The 15,285-nt window shown below is 45.6% G+C and overlaps 1 protein-coding gene across 5 annotated transcripts in view; it reads right to left on the bottom strand.

The window, feature by feature from the left end:
• Positions 1 to 962: 962 nt before the first annotated feature.
• Positions 963 to 15,285, bottom strand: part of igsf9ba (immunoglobulin superfamily, member 9Ba) — a 48,640-nt gene continuing 34,317 nt past the window's right edge. Inside the window, exons 18-21 of one of the 5 annotated variants that reach the window (XM_058079900.2) lie at positions 14,232 to 14,318; positions 12,081 to 13,709; positions 8,439 to 8,572; positions 963 to 8,325 (exon numbers count right to left, since the gene is read on the bottom strand). In XM_058079900.2, coding sequence (XP_057935883.2) covers positions 8,126 to 8,325; positions 8,439 to 8,572; positions 12,081 to 13,709; positions 14,232 to 14,318 — 2,050 coding nt within the window. In that variant the 3' untranslated portion in view covers positions 963 to 8,125. Of the gene's footprint in view, positions 8,326 to 8,438; positions 8,597 to 10,001; positions 10,706 to 12,077; positions 13,710 to 14,231; positions 14,319 to 15,285 lie in introns of those variants that run through there. The other 4 variants (XM_058079902.2, XM_078792870.1, XM_058079901.2 and 1 more) reach the window with 4 other exon arrangements.

Here is a 15,285-nt window from a genome sequence, read left to right as displayed (position 1 = left end):
TGCTTTATGAATTAGATCCAACATGACTTGATTACGATGAAAGCAATCCCAAAATTAGCCTACAATGTTAGCCATTGAATGGGAATATGTATATATGTATATATGTATGTACATTACATATGTGTAGTGTTGGATTGGTGTTTTTCTTATCCACACTCTTAAATGAAGTGTACATTCATGTAAATTCCCAAATTCACATGAAATGTAAAAGTGACGATGTGAAGGAAAGCTATGCGTGCGGGTTCATTGAAAGGAGAGTAGAAAGGAGTGTGACTCCAGTTTTAATGTTTATCTAGTGGATTAGCAACTCTTTACCCCAGGTGTATGCACATGCTTGTGTGCCTGTTTGTTTCCCAGCATGCTCCAGGGGTGAAAGTTGCACAAAAAGTACAAAGGTCAATGCGGCAGCATTCTCTTTTCTCTCTTTTTTTGTTCCGCTTGAGACCTGATTCCTTTGAGCCCCAACAAAAGAATAAAACATTAACTCCTAATGTGTGCAGCATTTGTTTTGAATCCATGAATGATTAGAAGAAATGTTGCTTAGACTGGAGGTCTTTGAATCCAATGGAGGGAGCCGCTCCTGTCTTGGCAACTCTTTGACCAACACTTACACCCTGTGTCCATCATGTGAACTACACTTTCTTCCAAGGCATCTTCTCCCAGAGTCCAAACACATACATTGTCAGCTATTTGTCTTGTGTTGAGTGATGGATAAAACTCCAGGTCATCTTTTAAGATGTGCAGTGAAGCCTAATTTTGACATTTGCATGGATACAATGTGACTGAAGTGATGGCCGTACGGTTAATTTCTTTGTTTTACTCTGAATTTTTGGAACTTTCAGATTTTTTTTAATGTCAAATGATGCTGAAAAATAAAAAATATACATAATAATAAACCATTCAAAATTAATTTCTGCTTTCCACCTTGACTTCTGATTTGTTAGTTAGTTGGTAGACCAATACAAACAAAATGCAAATTTTAATAATCAAATGTGTAATATAGGGTGATGATACATTTATAGGCTTTTTCAGGAGGCCCCCCTGAGGGTAACCACAACCATACTGAAAACCACTTTGATGGCCCTGTAATGTTTGGGGAGGGGGAAATGACCAGGACGGATATCTTGTACTAAGTCCTAACAGGATCCTTGTATTTTCTTCCATTTTGACCTCCTGGGAGAGTGGACCGGCCAGGCGTCCCAACATTTTTGTCCACACATTGACAAAAAAGACCACAACACGCCAGGGGAAGACCTCTTTTGTCTTTTTTATTATATCAAAATACAAAAATTTGAGAGAAAAACTTCCTTATGGGACTAAGCATCGGAGATGATATGGTGACGTGAACGACGATGCTGCCGTGTGGGAGGGGGAGCATAGATGGTGCGCTCCGCCACCAAGCAGCGAGGCTCTGTGCGCTTTCCCTTTCAAATAAAGGCGTTACATCCCGGCCGGTGGAGCCAGGCCAGGCTGTTGTTTTCTATTTTGTTTTGTTTTTTTTACATTGTAGCTTGTTTCCGTCTCCTTGACACAAAGAAAAAGATCCATGAGCGTTGGAAGATGACTTTACAGATGTGACTGGACAGCGGTGGGGAAAGTAAGACAAATATCATACATAAGGCTTTGGTACAGCACCGTACAGTATGAGTTCATTGCTCACATAGTATTGAGTGAAGCGTTAAACCTGATGACGGAACACAACCTGTTGGCTTTGACATATTTACAGATGAGCGGAAAGACAAAGAAAATGCCAGGAAGTGATGTTGCACCCGAATACAGAATGTAAACATGTCAGCACAGAGTTGGGTGGATGGAGAGTGGAAATGTATATTTTCTTCCTCGAAGCACTATGTGGTTTGCTTGATTATGAGCATTTATGCTAAAACAGTTAACAATGTAGTGCTTATTGTAGCCTACAATAATAATAATAATAATCATAACAATACATTCTAGTTCCTCAGTGCTGGTACACATGAAAAAACAGAGAATATAGAAAATACTACATATTATTCTAGGTTTCTGTCCATCAACAACCAGCTCAGATGTCCATGAATGACTGCTAAATAGGCGGTTTTGTATTGTCTCTACATGCAGGATTAATACAATAAAAAAAGAAACAAATTAGTTGTAAGTATCACCCCGACAGGAGCTAGTGATGCACAAAGCAGAGAAGTTGGGACAAAAAGAAACGCAGCTAACAGTACGTCCAAAGCAGCCCTCTTTAACACTGTACATGTTTTTTTGTTCAGAATGCTGGAAGAAAAAAAGATCTCTGAAGACGACATCCGTTACTAAAAACCCAAGTCGAGGATGTGGAGCGTTCTCTGACACCGCGTGGCTAACCTGTACAGTACTAGAAGGAGGAGACACTTTTTACACCGACGTTCGCTTCTGGAGTTTTGGCCTCATGGATAAGATGGAAACAAATCAGCAGCAATTTCTGACGCGGCAGGGACAAACGTTGTACCACACACTCCTGGTCTACTGGCTCGGAAATATCTAAAAACAAGGTTTGTTTTTACGGGAGATCAATTTTCCTTCTTTTAAGTAATTCATCTAGTGCTGCTTTGTGGTTGACTATGGCCAGTTATAAAATCAGTCTAAAAATATTAGTAGTAGTCGGGTCATGAGGCATCCAACATGATAGCGAGGAAAAAAATATCCTCTAATTCCGTGTGGAAGTGGTAAGATTTGGCTTCCTACTTTGGTTATCTTTCTCACCCTATTTGAAACCCTTCAGTAAGTTTAGCTAAATAAATTGGTGGCTAACTAGTTAACTTAGTAGAGTGCTGTTGTTAAAGTGGCGGCCGTATCTTATGGCGCTCCGTTGTAGTGAATATAACTCCAGAAATGGTTTGAAGTCGCAGTTAAAAGTGTCTCTTTGACCATTGAGATGTGGCGTGAGAAGCCCCTGCAGTCGTGTGCTTAGAAAAACAGCGCTGCAAAATCAAGATGGTGGACCTACAGGTGCATTTGTGTAACAAAGAGACGACCCGGCGCTGCTCTCCTGTCCGCCCCGTGTGTCCTACGATGCTAATCAGATTATGCTTCCTCTTTGTAGGCTCTCAATATCAGCATGTCTACTTTTAGAGAGGGTACCTTGGAAGCACGGACAGACACTGCACACATGCACGCACACACACACGCACGCACGCACACGCTATAGAAACAGGTCATCGCGAGGTCATTTGAAGGTCATAAGTCTAGTATTTTGAGGTTACCAAAGAGTATACAACTATTTTCCAGTACGGTCTATCACCACCATGGTCACACTGTTATGATAAGAGACGAGGGGGGGGCTAGTTTAGCAGGTTCCAAACAAAGAATTTCCGATTCTTCTACTCTACAGCACCACAGAGATTAACATAGCACCAAGTCGTTATGCTGAGAAGCGACTACCACACTCCAACTAATGTAAACGGTACGTCCTGTACATGAAGTCAGCCTTTGTTAGCTTTGGATGACTAGTCAATCTACGCGTGTGCTCGTGAGCAGCCAAAATTAATTTCTCCAGACGATACCAGTCTGCTTCGAAAGCTTCTATGTACACTCCTGATCACAATTTGAAGACCAGTTGAAAAACTGCACAGATTTATATTTTGTACTGTTGGATTTGAAGGAACTTCTAAGTAGAACTTCCAAATGCAAAATGTATTGCAAACGGGCATTGGAATGAAATAGGCTGTTCGTCAACTGATCAAAAGATTAAGACCATAGCTGAAAAAACCTCAACCCCCCCAAAAAATAGAAATGACATTTTCAAGAAAGGAGTCAGTAATGAGTAGCAGCATCGCTCTTGTTCGTCACCACCCAAAGGCTTTGGGCATGCTTGATGCCAGTGTTTCCAGGAGGCTCCAGGTGGGGAAGATGGTTTTACGGAGCACATCTGGTGTCTGGGATAATAAACTTCCCTTGCCATCCATCCCCAAATGTTCTCAATCGGATTTAGATCAAGGGAAGACATAGGATGATCCAAAAGAGTGAGCTTATTCCTCTGAAAGAAGTCTTTTGTCAGGCAAACATTGTGAACTGTTCAGTGCAACATCTCCACATAGCCTGCCATTCAACGCCCCTGCACAATCTGAAGTTCCATTGTTCCATTGAAGGAAAGAGCACCCCAGATCATGTTGGAGCCCGCTACATTGTGACAAAGCTGCGATCCCCTTATCATGCCAGTAATGTTGAAAGCTATCAGGGCCGTCAAGGTTACAACGTTAACTTTCTTCCTTTCAATCATCCGAGTTTGGTTTTTCAATAAAAACAATTCCAAACAGGCAAAGGAGACGAGGCTCTTCAAGACCTTTTTTGTTCTTAAAAGCCTTGTCTCACAGATGCCGCCTGATGGTTTTTGGCCTGCATTTGCCACCAGAAACAATCTTCAATCAGGCCGAGGATCTGCATGTGTTTGACGTACAGCCTATAGGATCGTCCAGCTCAGACGGTGTGGTGACATTATTATAACCGCAGCAGCGAGAGGCCTTGCTTATGCAGCTGAACAATGTCACCATGCTCAAATAGAGAAAGGGTTTCTGCCTTTGCCATCAAGAGATCGTGACAGTGGAATACCTGACAGAAAATGACACTCAATCCAAATGCTTGCTTAGATTTTGGTTTTTAAAGGCTGTGATCTTCGATCTTCGACTTCACTTTTATAAATTGCTTCCTCAAAATGTTTTTGTCATACTCCCATTTTTTTACTTTGTATTCTGAAGCACCACTTTGAACCTCCAACCGTGCAAATTTTTTTAAAAGCTTCAACTGGTCTTAAACTTTTGATCAGCAGCGTATGGGCAAAGTAAACAACCAGAAGAGAGTTGTGCAGCCGGCAGGCTATGCGAGGATACATGGTATGCTACCACCATTAATACCTTCTCAATGTGCGCTAAAAGTACGATAAACGAGGCACCTTCAAATATTTCCCAAACCACTTAAAGCCAAACTGTAAGCAAATACTATTTTCTTTTTAAATATAAATCTATATAATCTAATTTCTCTGGTGGGCTCCTCACATGTCCTCAAAGAAGACATGTCTTCCTGTATAACATGGTTTCTCTTTACAAATACAATACACACCATGTACAGTACATAACAAATATAGATCTTTTTTTGTCCTTATATCCTTGTATCATACATGATACCGATTAACTAACACTCACTTTCAGGCAACCTTCCCGTTCTTTCAGATTTGTGTGTGGCAAATTCTTTCCTGTTTTAACTAAACAACAAAAGAGAGCTTGTGTCTTGGGTCTAACAGTACCGGTTTAACAATTTTGGCCTGGGTGCAGGTTGCAGCTGCACCTCAACCTCAACAACGTCAGCGGTCATTAGATGAACTGCGACATCGGGACATTCATTTCCTGTACAGCGAAAAACATACATTCATTATCGGCTAGTGTCAAAAAAAAGAAAACATACATACAGAGAAATAGCTAGCAAGTAATATACAGTAGTTAAACAGTCATGGTATTTGTTGTTCTTCGCTACAGAGGACCCTCGGAAATGGAACGGTTTGAGAGTCAACCTCGCAAAAATGTGGGTTTTTTTTGCTTTAATGTGAATTTAATCATCAAGGGACCCATCAAGGTAAGGATTGAACCATTTTTTGCTGTTGTATTTGTACCAGAATGAATTTTGCTGCAGTATTTAATTGTTTTATGATGGTGAAAGTTCAAATTCAGTGGTACTTCAGTTTCTGTTATTAATTTCTTCCACAAGCTCAGACGAACCAAAGTCGTTCTTCCATTGGATGAATTCATTTGATCCATTCCAGACATCCAAAAACATGTTGATATCTAGAGTGTTTCCCATCTTATTAATCAATGCTGCTACTCACAATCAATCTAGAATCATTATTTCATAGTTACACACAAGAAAAATTGTTTGGGCAGTTATATTAAATAATGATACGTTACTGAGCAAATGGACTAGTGTGGTGCGATGGACAGATGCGATGGACTGGTGTGATGGACCGGTGCGATGGACTGGTGCGGCCTCTGCAGTGATGCAGATCTGCATCGGCCCATTGTGGTGTAGAGGGAGCTGAGGCAAAAGGCAAAGCTCACAACTTACTGGTCGATCTACGTTCGTACCCTCACCTTTGGTCATGAACTTTAGGTAATGAGGAGGAGGTGAATTTTGTCGCTTGTCTGTTTGCTCTGCCTTAGAGATAAGGTGAGAAGCAATGTCATCCAGGAGAAACTCGGAGTAGAATCACATTGGAGACACTATGTTTCTCAATTGGTCTGGGAACGCTTCAGGATCCGCCTGGAGGAGCTGGACCAAGTCGGCCAGGAGAGGGAATTCTACTCTGCGACCAGATCTCAGGCAAGCGGAAGAAGATGGATGATTGGCTTACACTAACCGAGGTTCGACTGCACATTGGTATGTCCATAAAAGTGACTGCCCAATGGTCATAGAATTTGCCATTCGACCAAAGCTTCAGGAGAAAATATGTGGAAAACCTGCTAATGCTAATGCTTTGATCAGCATTATCTTGCTACTGTGCTAACAACCTTTGAGACACTTTTTTACGTGTTTTGTGTTGGAAGAAAAGCTGTGACATGCTTGGGGAGATGTCATTTGGTGCCAAGCGAATATAAGACAGCGTTTCACAGGGAAAAGCTTTCTATTGGGGTACATACGGCAACTAAAATGCAACTCAGAACATTAGCTTAGCAATATTTTCAACATGACAATTTAACGGCTGGAATGGATTCAGGTGGTACCTCAAGATTGGACAACTCCAGGTGAAATTCCATCGACAAATGTACCAGCATGTCCCAGTGGAGTGTCCGTCAGTAGCCACCGTGCATTGGTAAAATAGATAAAGTAGTGAAAAGATTGAGTTTGAACCTTGGAGGTCCCACTGCAATGCTACTTGATTTCTTATCGACCATGTCCGACATCCGAGGGTCCACTGTATTATTATTCTTATTCATTGCTTGTACCACTTTCCAGCTGAACGAGGCATCCTATTTAACATGCAGCACCTTTATTTCTTTCTGCATCAGGTTTTCTTTATTGGTTTATTTGCCTTTAGTGTCCTTTTTGAAGCCTGTGCATTCCTTGGATTCTTTTCGCAGGTACTGGCGTGGTCTTCCATAGAAATGCACGGCGATGTAAGCAAACAAACAGGAGTCGTCATGCATCCTCTCTGGCGTGCCCTCCTCGGCAGAGAAAGAAGTTAGAACCACATGAATAGTATTGGTGTCCTTCCCAGAGAGGAGGCAAAGGAAAAGGCAAGTTTATGCTAGAAAAAACACGAGCGCAAAGGCAAAAAAAGGCACCTCCAGATGTGCCACACGTCACAAGTTATTCCTTAATAAGTGAAAGTCAACCTACGGGAACATTTACGATTCGTCACCCTGTTCGTCTAACCCCCAGCGAGTACGACCTCTGGCGAGTTCGTTGGAGAGTTCTCGCGAAGGCCATAACATCGACACATTAAGACACAGTCTCAGTGGATAATACAGCTAAATAAACACAACGATGCCAGCTAATAGCGGGAACAGAAGGCTAGCAAAGTGTTGAAAAGCGAGCGCCTTGTGTGACTCTGAACCTTTTTTTGTCCATCCATATGTAAAAAGGTCAAGTACGTACAGTATACCACAAGAATTACAGCAACTCTGCGTTTACTCTGAGGTATATTTGGTGGTAAGAACCCTGTGTTTAAATACTGACACTATTTGTATTGTAGGAAAAGTTGGACTCTCGGTCCATGAACGCACCGGCCTTAACAGTACACTGTATCACTAAAAAAACAAATAAAACAAAACAAAAAAACATGAACCCCGCCCGCCCTCACATGAGTGAAAATCTTCATGTGTTGTGACAACACTTCTTTTTGTTAATTATTACTTTAGGAGGGAGCTTGGTTCCCTTATTGTTACTATCTATGTACAGTATACATCTTCAAGTCAGGTCCCTCGTGGTCGAGTAGACGTGACGACTGAGGAGAAGAAGTCTTGCTTTGTACTCACATGGATGCCTCCTGATCGCCCCGTGGACTCCAGAGATGATAAGAAACCTTGATACTAAGATCGGGGGGTGGAGCACGGCGGGCCGAGGGGGCTTTTAGTCGAGTTCGATGGCTTGGCCTGGCGTTAACGAAGGCGGGCGCCTCGTGTCAGCGCAGGGTCCCGTAATTGGGGGCCTCGGAGTCCGCGCTGGTCAGGATGCCTGTCTGGTCGTCCTCCGACCGCCCACGATGCAGCAAGGAGGTCAAATATAGATAGGGGTTCTTATTCTGCCTTTTCTTCTTTCTGCCGAGCTCCAAGTCCTCCTGGGGTGTCTGAGATGACTGCTGGGTCTGAGAGGGGGCCGCACCTTCGGGGGGAAGCACATCAGTGATGCACCAGCTGAATCATCTGAATGGTTAAAGGCTGAGAACACGGATGTTACGACCACGGATAACACGTGGATAGAAACGTGGGACTCACCGGTTCTTCTGGCGGAAGTGGCATTGTTATTGTTGTTTTTGGCGGCCATTCCCTTGGCTTTAGCGATACAGTGGTGCAGCAGTGCTGGTAAGCTCTCAGACCCAGCAGGATCTCCAGACGCACCTAGAGGTTCCCTGAGGAGAGCACAGAGAGAGGCACAGCAAACAGCGTCCCGCATTAATCCTGATTGGAACAACGCTGCATCCCGTCTCATTGTACAAACACAGAATAATGGCACGTCGGTCGCTATTTGAGAGGTCTCACTAAGATGCTGAAATTGGCACACATGGATGAGAAGATAAGCCTTAGACACGACACAGGAGGACAGGAAGAAGATGTTTGGTGAACCGATTATCCCCAATTTCTTCTCAAGCAGTCAATACATGCCTTGCCCTTTGGGAGAGTACATCCATTTCCAAATCTAAAGTTTGTTGTTTATTCTCATTATCATATTTGGGAGGACTCAAGAAGGTCTGGGTCTTGACGTAGTGACTGCTTGAGGAAGGAAACGTTCTTTACTTAATTCATTCAATGAAACGAATGAATACTAAATGTCTCATGGTATGCAAAAGAGAAACCTCTAATCCACGCTATTATTATTATATGATCATGATTCATGGGCTTGGACAGAAATGGGGGCGGCCATCTTTACTGGCATGCAATGTGGTGTGCGAAGACTTGCTGGTTAGCATGATGTACGGCTCAATTCCTCATGTCCAAATTTCCTGGTTACGCTTAGCTCCTCCCACCAGACATTTCATGGAACACTCCATTGGCTGGCCACCAGTCCAGGGTGTACCCCGCTTCTTGCTTGAATCAGCTGGGGTAGGTTCCAGCACACCCCGCGACCCTAATGACGATAAGTGGCATAGAAGATGGATGGATGATCGGCACTTTGGACACCCTCTGGACACCTCTGGACACCCCTGGACATCCCTGGACACCCCTGGACTTCCCTGGACACCCCCTAGACACCCCTGGACATCCCTGGACACACTTGGACACCCCCTAGACACCCCTGGACATCCCTGGACACCCCCTGGACATCCCTGGACATCCCTGGACACACTTGGATACCCCCTAGACACCCCTGGACATCCCTGGACACGCCTGGACTACAGTACAGTATGTGTACCGTTACACCCCCGTCTAATGCTGATAAAGGGGTGTTACTGTACATACTGTATCTTGTGTAGACCCAGTCCCTTTAATACTTTTATTGTGTCTGAATTGGCCATACACCGTATCACTGTTAGATCTCTAAACAGTATCATAAGTATTGAAAATGCAGTAAAGAGGCCCCACCCATATCTTTTGAAATACGATGCTATGCTGATGAAAAGACACAATGACTATTCTGACATTTGAACGGAAGTTGAAGATGGGCAAAAAAGAAAAGTGAGGTTCTCCAATGTTAGGTTGTGGTGACGTGTGGTGCATGATTGACAAGGCCAATAAGCTTTAGAGATGGCGTCCATCACGTGCCACTGTGGAGAGAGAGAGAGAGTGAGAGCCGTTAGCAGCAGAGGGAAAGACAAGTCGCAGAGTCGGTTTGCACGCTGCACGGCGCGCCGGTGTCGAGGTTTCCATAGACATGAACACTGTACAGCACACTTTGATCGACATGAACACTTCGCACAGAGGCTTCACCATGCTGACGGGAGGAGATGGCAGCAAGAGGAACAAAGGCCGTTAAAGAACCAGCCGTATGACAGGAAAAAGAAGAAGAAGAAGAAGAAGGATGGCCATTGAAGACGGTCACATGACGGAAAAAAGAAAGCAAAGCACTTGAGACGACAAATGTGACAAAGAATTTAGTTTGGAGATTGTTATTTGTTTGGTCGGAGAAAGAGAGAGAAGTTTAGAGAATGCATGCATGGCATTTTGCACATGGAAGAAATCTTTAAAGGGGAATACTCCTTTCTGTCCTTCAAGTGTGCCCTCTATTGATTCAAGGTTGTGTGCTTTTTTTTTTTGCTTTTCTTTTTGTGCACCAGGTCAAATGCAAAGCCACACGCCTTCTTAGCAAAGTATTGACAAATGCGTCCTGCAGCCGTCATTATCATGATCATCAGGATCATCAGGATCGGTATCGCCATTTAGCTACTCCACTTGAATCCAGCACAGAGGCACCACCCAAAGCGATTCCCCTTTAAAGGAGAGAGTGATTAGAGCCCTCCGCCTGCTGACCCCCTCCCCTCTCAGACATGGGTCTGACCCTTACCTATTGTGGCGTAGGGGATCGGGTCACAACGCTGCCCAGATAGCTGAGATCAATCAAAAACAAATAAAGTAAGACCCTGGCCCTCTAGCAAACAGCAGCCCTATACTGCTCCTTCCTTCTTTCTTTCCCTCCCTCCTTCCCTCCTTCCTTCCGGGGCCATGATGGTGCACGAGGCTAGTGGACCGATGCCACAATGCACAGTTGGTGTGAGGGACCACTAGGAACATTTAATCTCAAAACTTCCTGAGGGCACCAATCTATTCAAATTGTCAGGAAAATGCGAGACCGGCACCGTTTATAAGTCATAAATCATTTGCAGACGTCTAGTTTAGTTCATTCACGTTTAGAGGAGCAGCCCTCGTGAATTTAGTCATTATTTTAATAGAAAAACCCTAAAATGTGGATTTCACTTGTCTTCAAACAAAATGCTTCCGGGACAAAAGCAGTGATATTTGTCTTTATTTAGGTGACGAAGGAAAAGTAAGTCAGAAGTGCATATTGGCTATCCTTTCCCAAATGCAGGACTGGGTCAACATTAGATTTTGACCCAAACGTCTAACCCATCTATGCTCGCTGACGACCGTTGGAATGTGCTGAGGATGCTGCCGAGGAGACAAGCCAAAAAGCCTCCTTCTTGGAGGGAACTTTGTTGATACACTTTCATAAGGATGTCTTTAGATATTTCTTGGTTATTAATAAATAAATAGGATATAGCCATTTTTATCTCGGAGCCCAACAATTTGTAGAACTGTGCTATCGAAACATACTTAAAACCAAAGGTGAACATTCTGGGTGTCATGAGACGAGATGAGATTGGGTCTATGAGGACGGCACAAGACGAGATTGTGTCCTTTGAGACTGAACCCGCAGGTTTTTTTTATATTTTGTATTTTTGCATTTGTTTGTAAAAATAAAATAATGTTTAAAAATGGCACTTAAAATATTGGCAAACATGTTATTAAAGGTTTTATAATGGTGGCAGTTTCACTATGGAAATAAATGATGAAATGTTAAAGACTAGTTTATTTCTAAAATCTAAAAAAATCTCAGTTTTAAATATCTTCTTTTTATTCTTTTGTAATTGCTTTAAACTACTTAATCGTCACTGTAAATTTGACCCGAAAAAATGATCTTTAACATCTTTAACCCGAAAGGTACGCATAAAACACGCTTGCAGAAAGTATTCATGATCTATCTTGGGGCTGAATATTATCCAACAAAATGTCCCTTTTCACATGACAGGAGATTAATTATTGAACACAAATGCGTGCTAAATGCAATTCCATGCCTTCTGCATATTAAACAATATGCGTCCTAATCGTGTCTAAATGACGCCGTTAAGTTCAAAGTTATTTGGGAGTTCTCTCCCCTCTTTTCAATAAATGTGAGACTATTCTCTGGTGGAGTGGATCACCTACCCTGAGGCCGATATCTGGAGCTGGGAGGGCTCTGAGGGTAGCATCTCCTCCTCTGTGCGTCTCTGGGATGGCCTTTGCCCGAAAACATCCCTGCCCTCCGGCGGGGGAGAGGGGGACTGTGAGGGGTAACTGGCTGCCGTGGAGGCATAGGACATGTGGGCGGCGTGGTAACTGGGGCTTGCCAGTTGGCCTCCCTGACTCTGAGTGGGAGAGGCGGTCAGAGAGGACCTCCGGGAGAAAGTGGCAGCGGCCGAGGGCTGCAGGGTGAGCTCAGGCATCTCCAGAGACCGAGAGGTGCGGAGGATGCCGGGTCGCGGAGGGGGGCGCACTAGGATATCCGGAGAACCCGGCTGGGTGCTAAGTGGGCTCTGGGAGAGCGGAGAAAGACGGGAGGGCTGGAGTACTAAGGGGGGCAGGGTGGGGTCTGCTCGTCGTCCCGCCCTCGGGCTGAGCCAGGACTGGGGGCTACTACTGGGGGCTGTGCTTGGGCTCCCTGCACGGGCTGCCGGGTCAGGGTAAGGCAACACTGGTACACCCACTCCATGGGCCGTGTGTCTGAGCTGGCCGAGACTTTGGGCCTGTTGCATAGCTAAACGCCTAACCGGAGGCCCCGGGGGCCTGTCTCTGCCTGGGGGAGCCACAGGGACCTCCAGCTGCAGGAGTCTCAGGCTTGTTGGATCCGAAAGGGGAGGGAGGTGAAGGCGACCTGGAGGAAGTGAGTGAGGGGCGTAAGAGGGTGGCTCTGGCATGTCCGGAGGATGATGCGAGGGATGGTGAGGGGGCAACATGAAGCGTGGACCCTCTAGACCCAGGAAGGGTAACTCGCGAGGTTGCCAGCTGTCAGGTGAGCGAGGGGAGGGGCTGTGAGTGTGAGACAGAGAATGGCCAGAGGCAGTGTACTGATGGTGCTCCATCTCTCCACTCTCCTCAGGGATGGCGGGGTAACCAAAGGGCCCCTCAGCGGTGCCTGGGGGGGAGGACAGAGCAGAGCTATGCGGGCTGATGTCAGGCATGTAGAATGGTGGTGGAATCCCTGATTCAATACGGCTGCCTAAATACCCATAGAAAGGGCCCTGGGGGAAGCCCCGGTAGCGGGCGGACGGGGCCTGCCCTGAGGCGTGAAGTGCACTGCCCTCTGCAAAGCTCATACCTTCCATGGCCCTGTGTAGGCGGGGGCTGTAGGTGGGGGGCTGCGTTGACTCCAGGCTGGAGGATGTTGGGGAGAGCTGGGGCCGCAGCGTGGGCATGATGGGCGGCAGAGGCCCGGGGTCAAAATCGTTCTCCTCGTCAGACTGCCGGAACTCGGGGTACAAGTCGGACTCCTCGGCGAAGGGGAAGCCCTGAATCCGGCGGGCCGGTGGGCTGGTCTCCATGACGAAGCGGCCGTCTGGGCCGCGACATATCAGCTCGATGGGCGTGGTCACTTCCGACTCGTGCTTGGACACGCTGTACTTCTTGCTGGCTATGGCACGCTTGGTTTTCTTGTAGAAGGAGAGCTCTTTGTCTTTTTCCCTCTGAGGGCTGGGCAGCTTCCTCACGTACAGGCCGGGGCCGTGGGAGCCGTCTGAAGAAATGGAGCGGGGCCGAGACGGAGGGGAGCTCTCTGGGCTTATCTTCCCTGATGACAACCTGACATGGAATAGGGCAGAAGTGAGGCTTAACTAAAATGGTGCAAAGCACATCCAGGTTAAGGTTAGGTTTAGCTTCCCAAATGTAGCATTGGGTTGGAACGGGGACACTTGGGTAAAAGACCAAATGTCTTCAACCACAAAGAGGTCCGTCATAACAACATTCATTCTTCTGCATGAGCAGCTTTCTGCTGAAGATGTCTTTTTCACAACCAACACGGGACAGCAGGAGGACAGAAGCGAATGACCAACACAGGGATGAAGCACCAACGATGCACATCACAGATCTATGAGTCTTCAGCAGATGTGAGACCAGTTTGCATATGCTGCACCGCGTGGCGACTCGGGGAGAGCAAATGACATCCAAGCAGGCCTTCATGGCACACGAGTCAACACACAGGGTAGTACATGCAGCCACGCCAATGTCGTGGAACCCCTGGAAGACTGTGCATACATACGAAAAATTGGTTTCACCACAATGAAGCATGCATGCAGCCAAGCCAGTGCAGTGCAGCACACTCACAGGGGGCTGGCGGGCGGGGGCAAGAAAGTGCTCCTGGCAGGCTCGTCCCAGCAGGGCTCTACCCCTGGCAAGGGGGTGAGAGGAGGCCTGCGGCGGGAGACAAACAACATGGGCCTGGTTCATCTTAAATATAGCAAGCGCAGGAAAAGGAGAAGTGGCCTGCTTGCATCTCATCTCATCAAATGAATACAATGAGTGACGCTTGTGGAGAAGTTACTGTCACAGCTGCGCCTGTTTTTTCGGGTATTGCAGTGCACTCATATGTCTACATTGGTTTTACACACAGACGGATGATTACACACTGTACATTAAATGAGCAGCTAAACAAAGCAAACAAATTGTTAAACACTGAGAATCATGCAGAGAGCAGACAGTGTTTGAGGTTAAAGAACACGCATGGATACAAATCAATACACACGCCGCAGTTCTGTGCTTCAGATGCTGACTCGGCTGCTTTCGCTCCTAATCTGCACAAGCTCACTACTGAGCATGTTCTTCTGCACCTCGAAAATACATCTCTTAGTTTTACTTCTCCCTGGTTGTCTCAGTACAGAATCCATACATTCTTTATTTGCATGTTTGCTTTTACGAACACAAAACTTAAGTTTTTGTGTGACTGCTGAAAGACAAGTACGGTAGCTAGACCAGGAAACGGGCCACCACAGCCACCTGGAGACTGTGGAGTAATGGATCGTCCAAATTGGTCCAAATGTAAGCTAAGACAAATACATCACATGATGGAACACCAAATATGGACCCCTTCATTAACATGTTCTCACACAGCTCTACTCTATTTCTGGAGGAGAAATGCGACTTTGATGTATCAAAACATTAGGGGTGCAACAATACCACTATGACTCAGTCGATACTGCAACCCAAGTCACATGACATCAGATTCCCCCTCTTGATTGGCTGATGCTCCTCCGTGGCAAAGATGACAACCTTGCAGATGGATGCCACCAGCGGCTTCTGTTGTGGCTGACGGAAGATGGCGGCTCAAGCAGCACACAAAACTGCATTTTTCATTTTTATTATACAAATTCCGGATGAACTA

This window comes from Doryrhamphus excisus, linkage group LG8 (genome assembly GCF_037039965.1).
Source record: "Doryrhamphus excisus strain RoL-2023G ecotype Guam linkage group LG8, RoL_Dexc_Guam_v1.1, whole genome shotgun sequence".
NCBI classification, from domain to species: Eukaryota; Metazoa; Chordata; class Actinopteri; order Syngnathiformes; family Syngnathidae; genus Doryrhamphus; species Doryrhamphus excisus.
Note: the sequence above shows the minus strand (reverse complement) of the source record. Positions and strands in the feature narration are given on the sequence as shown.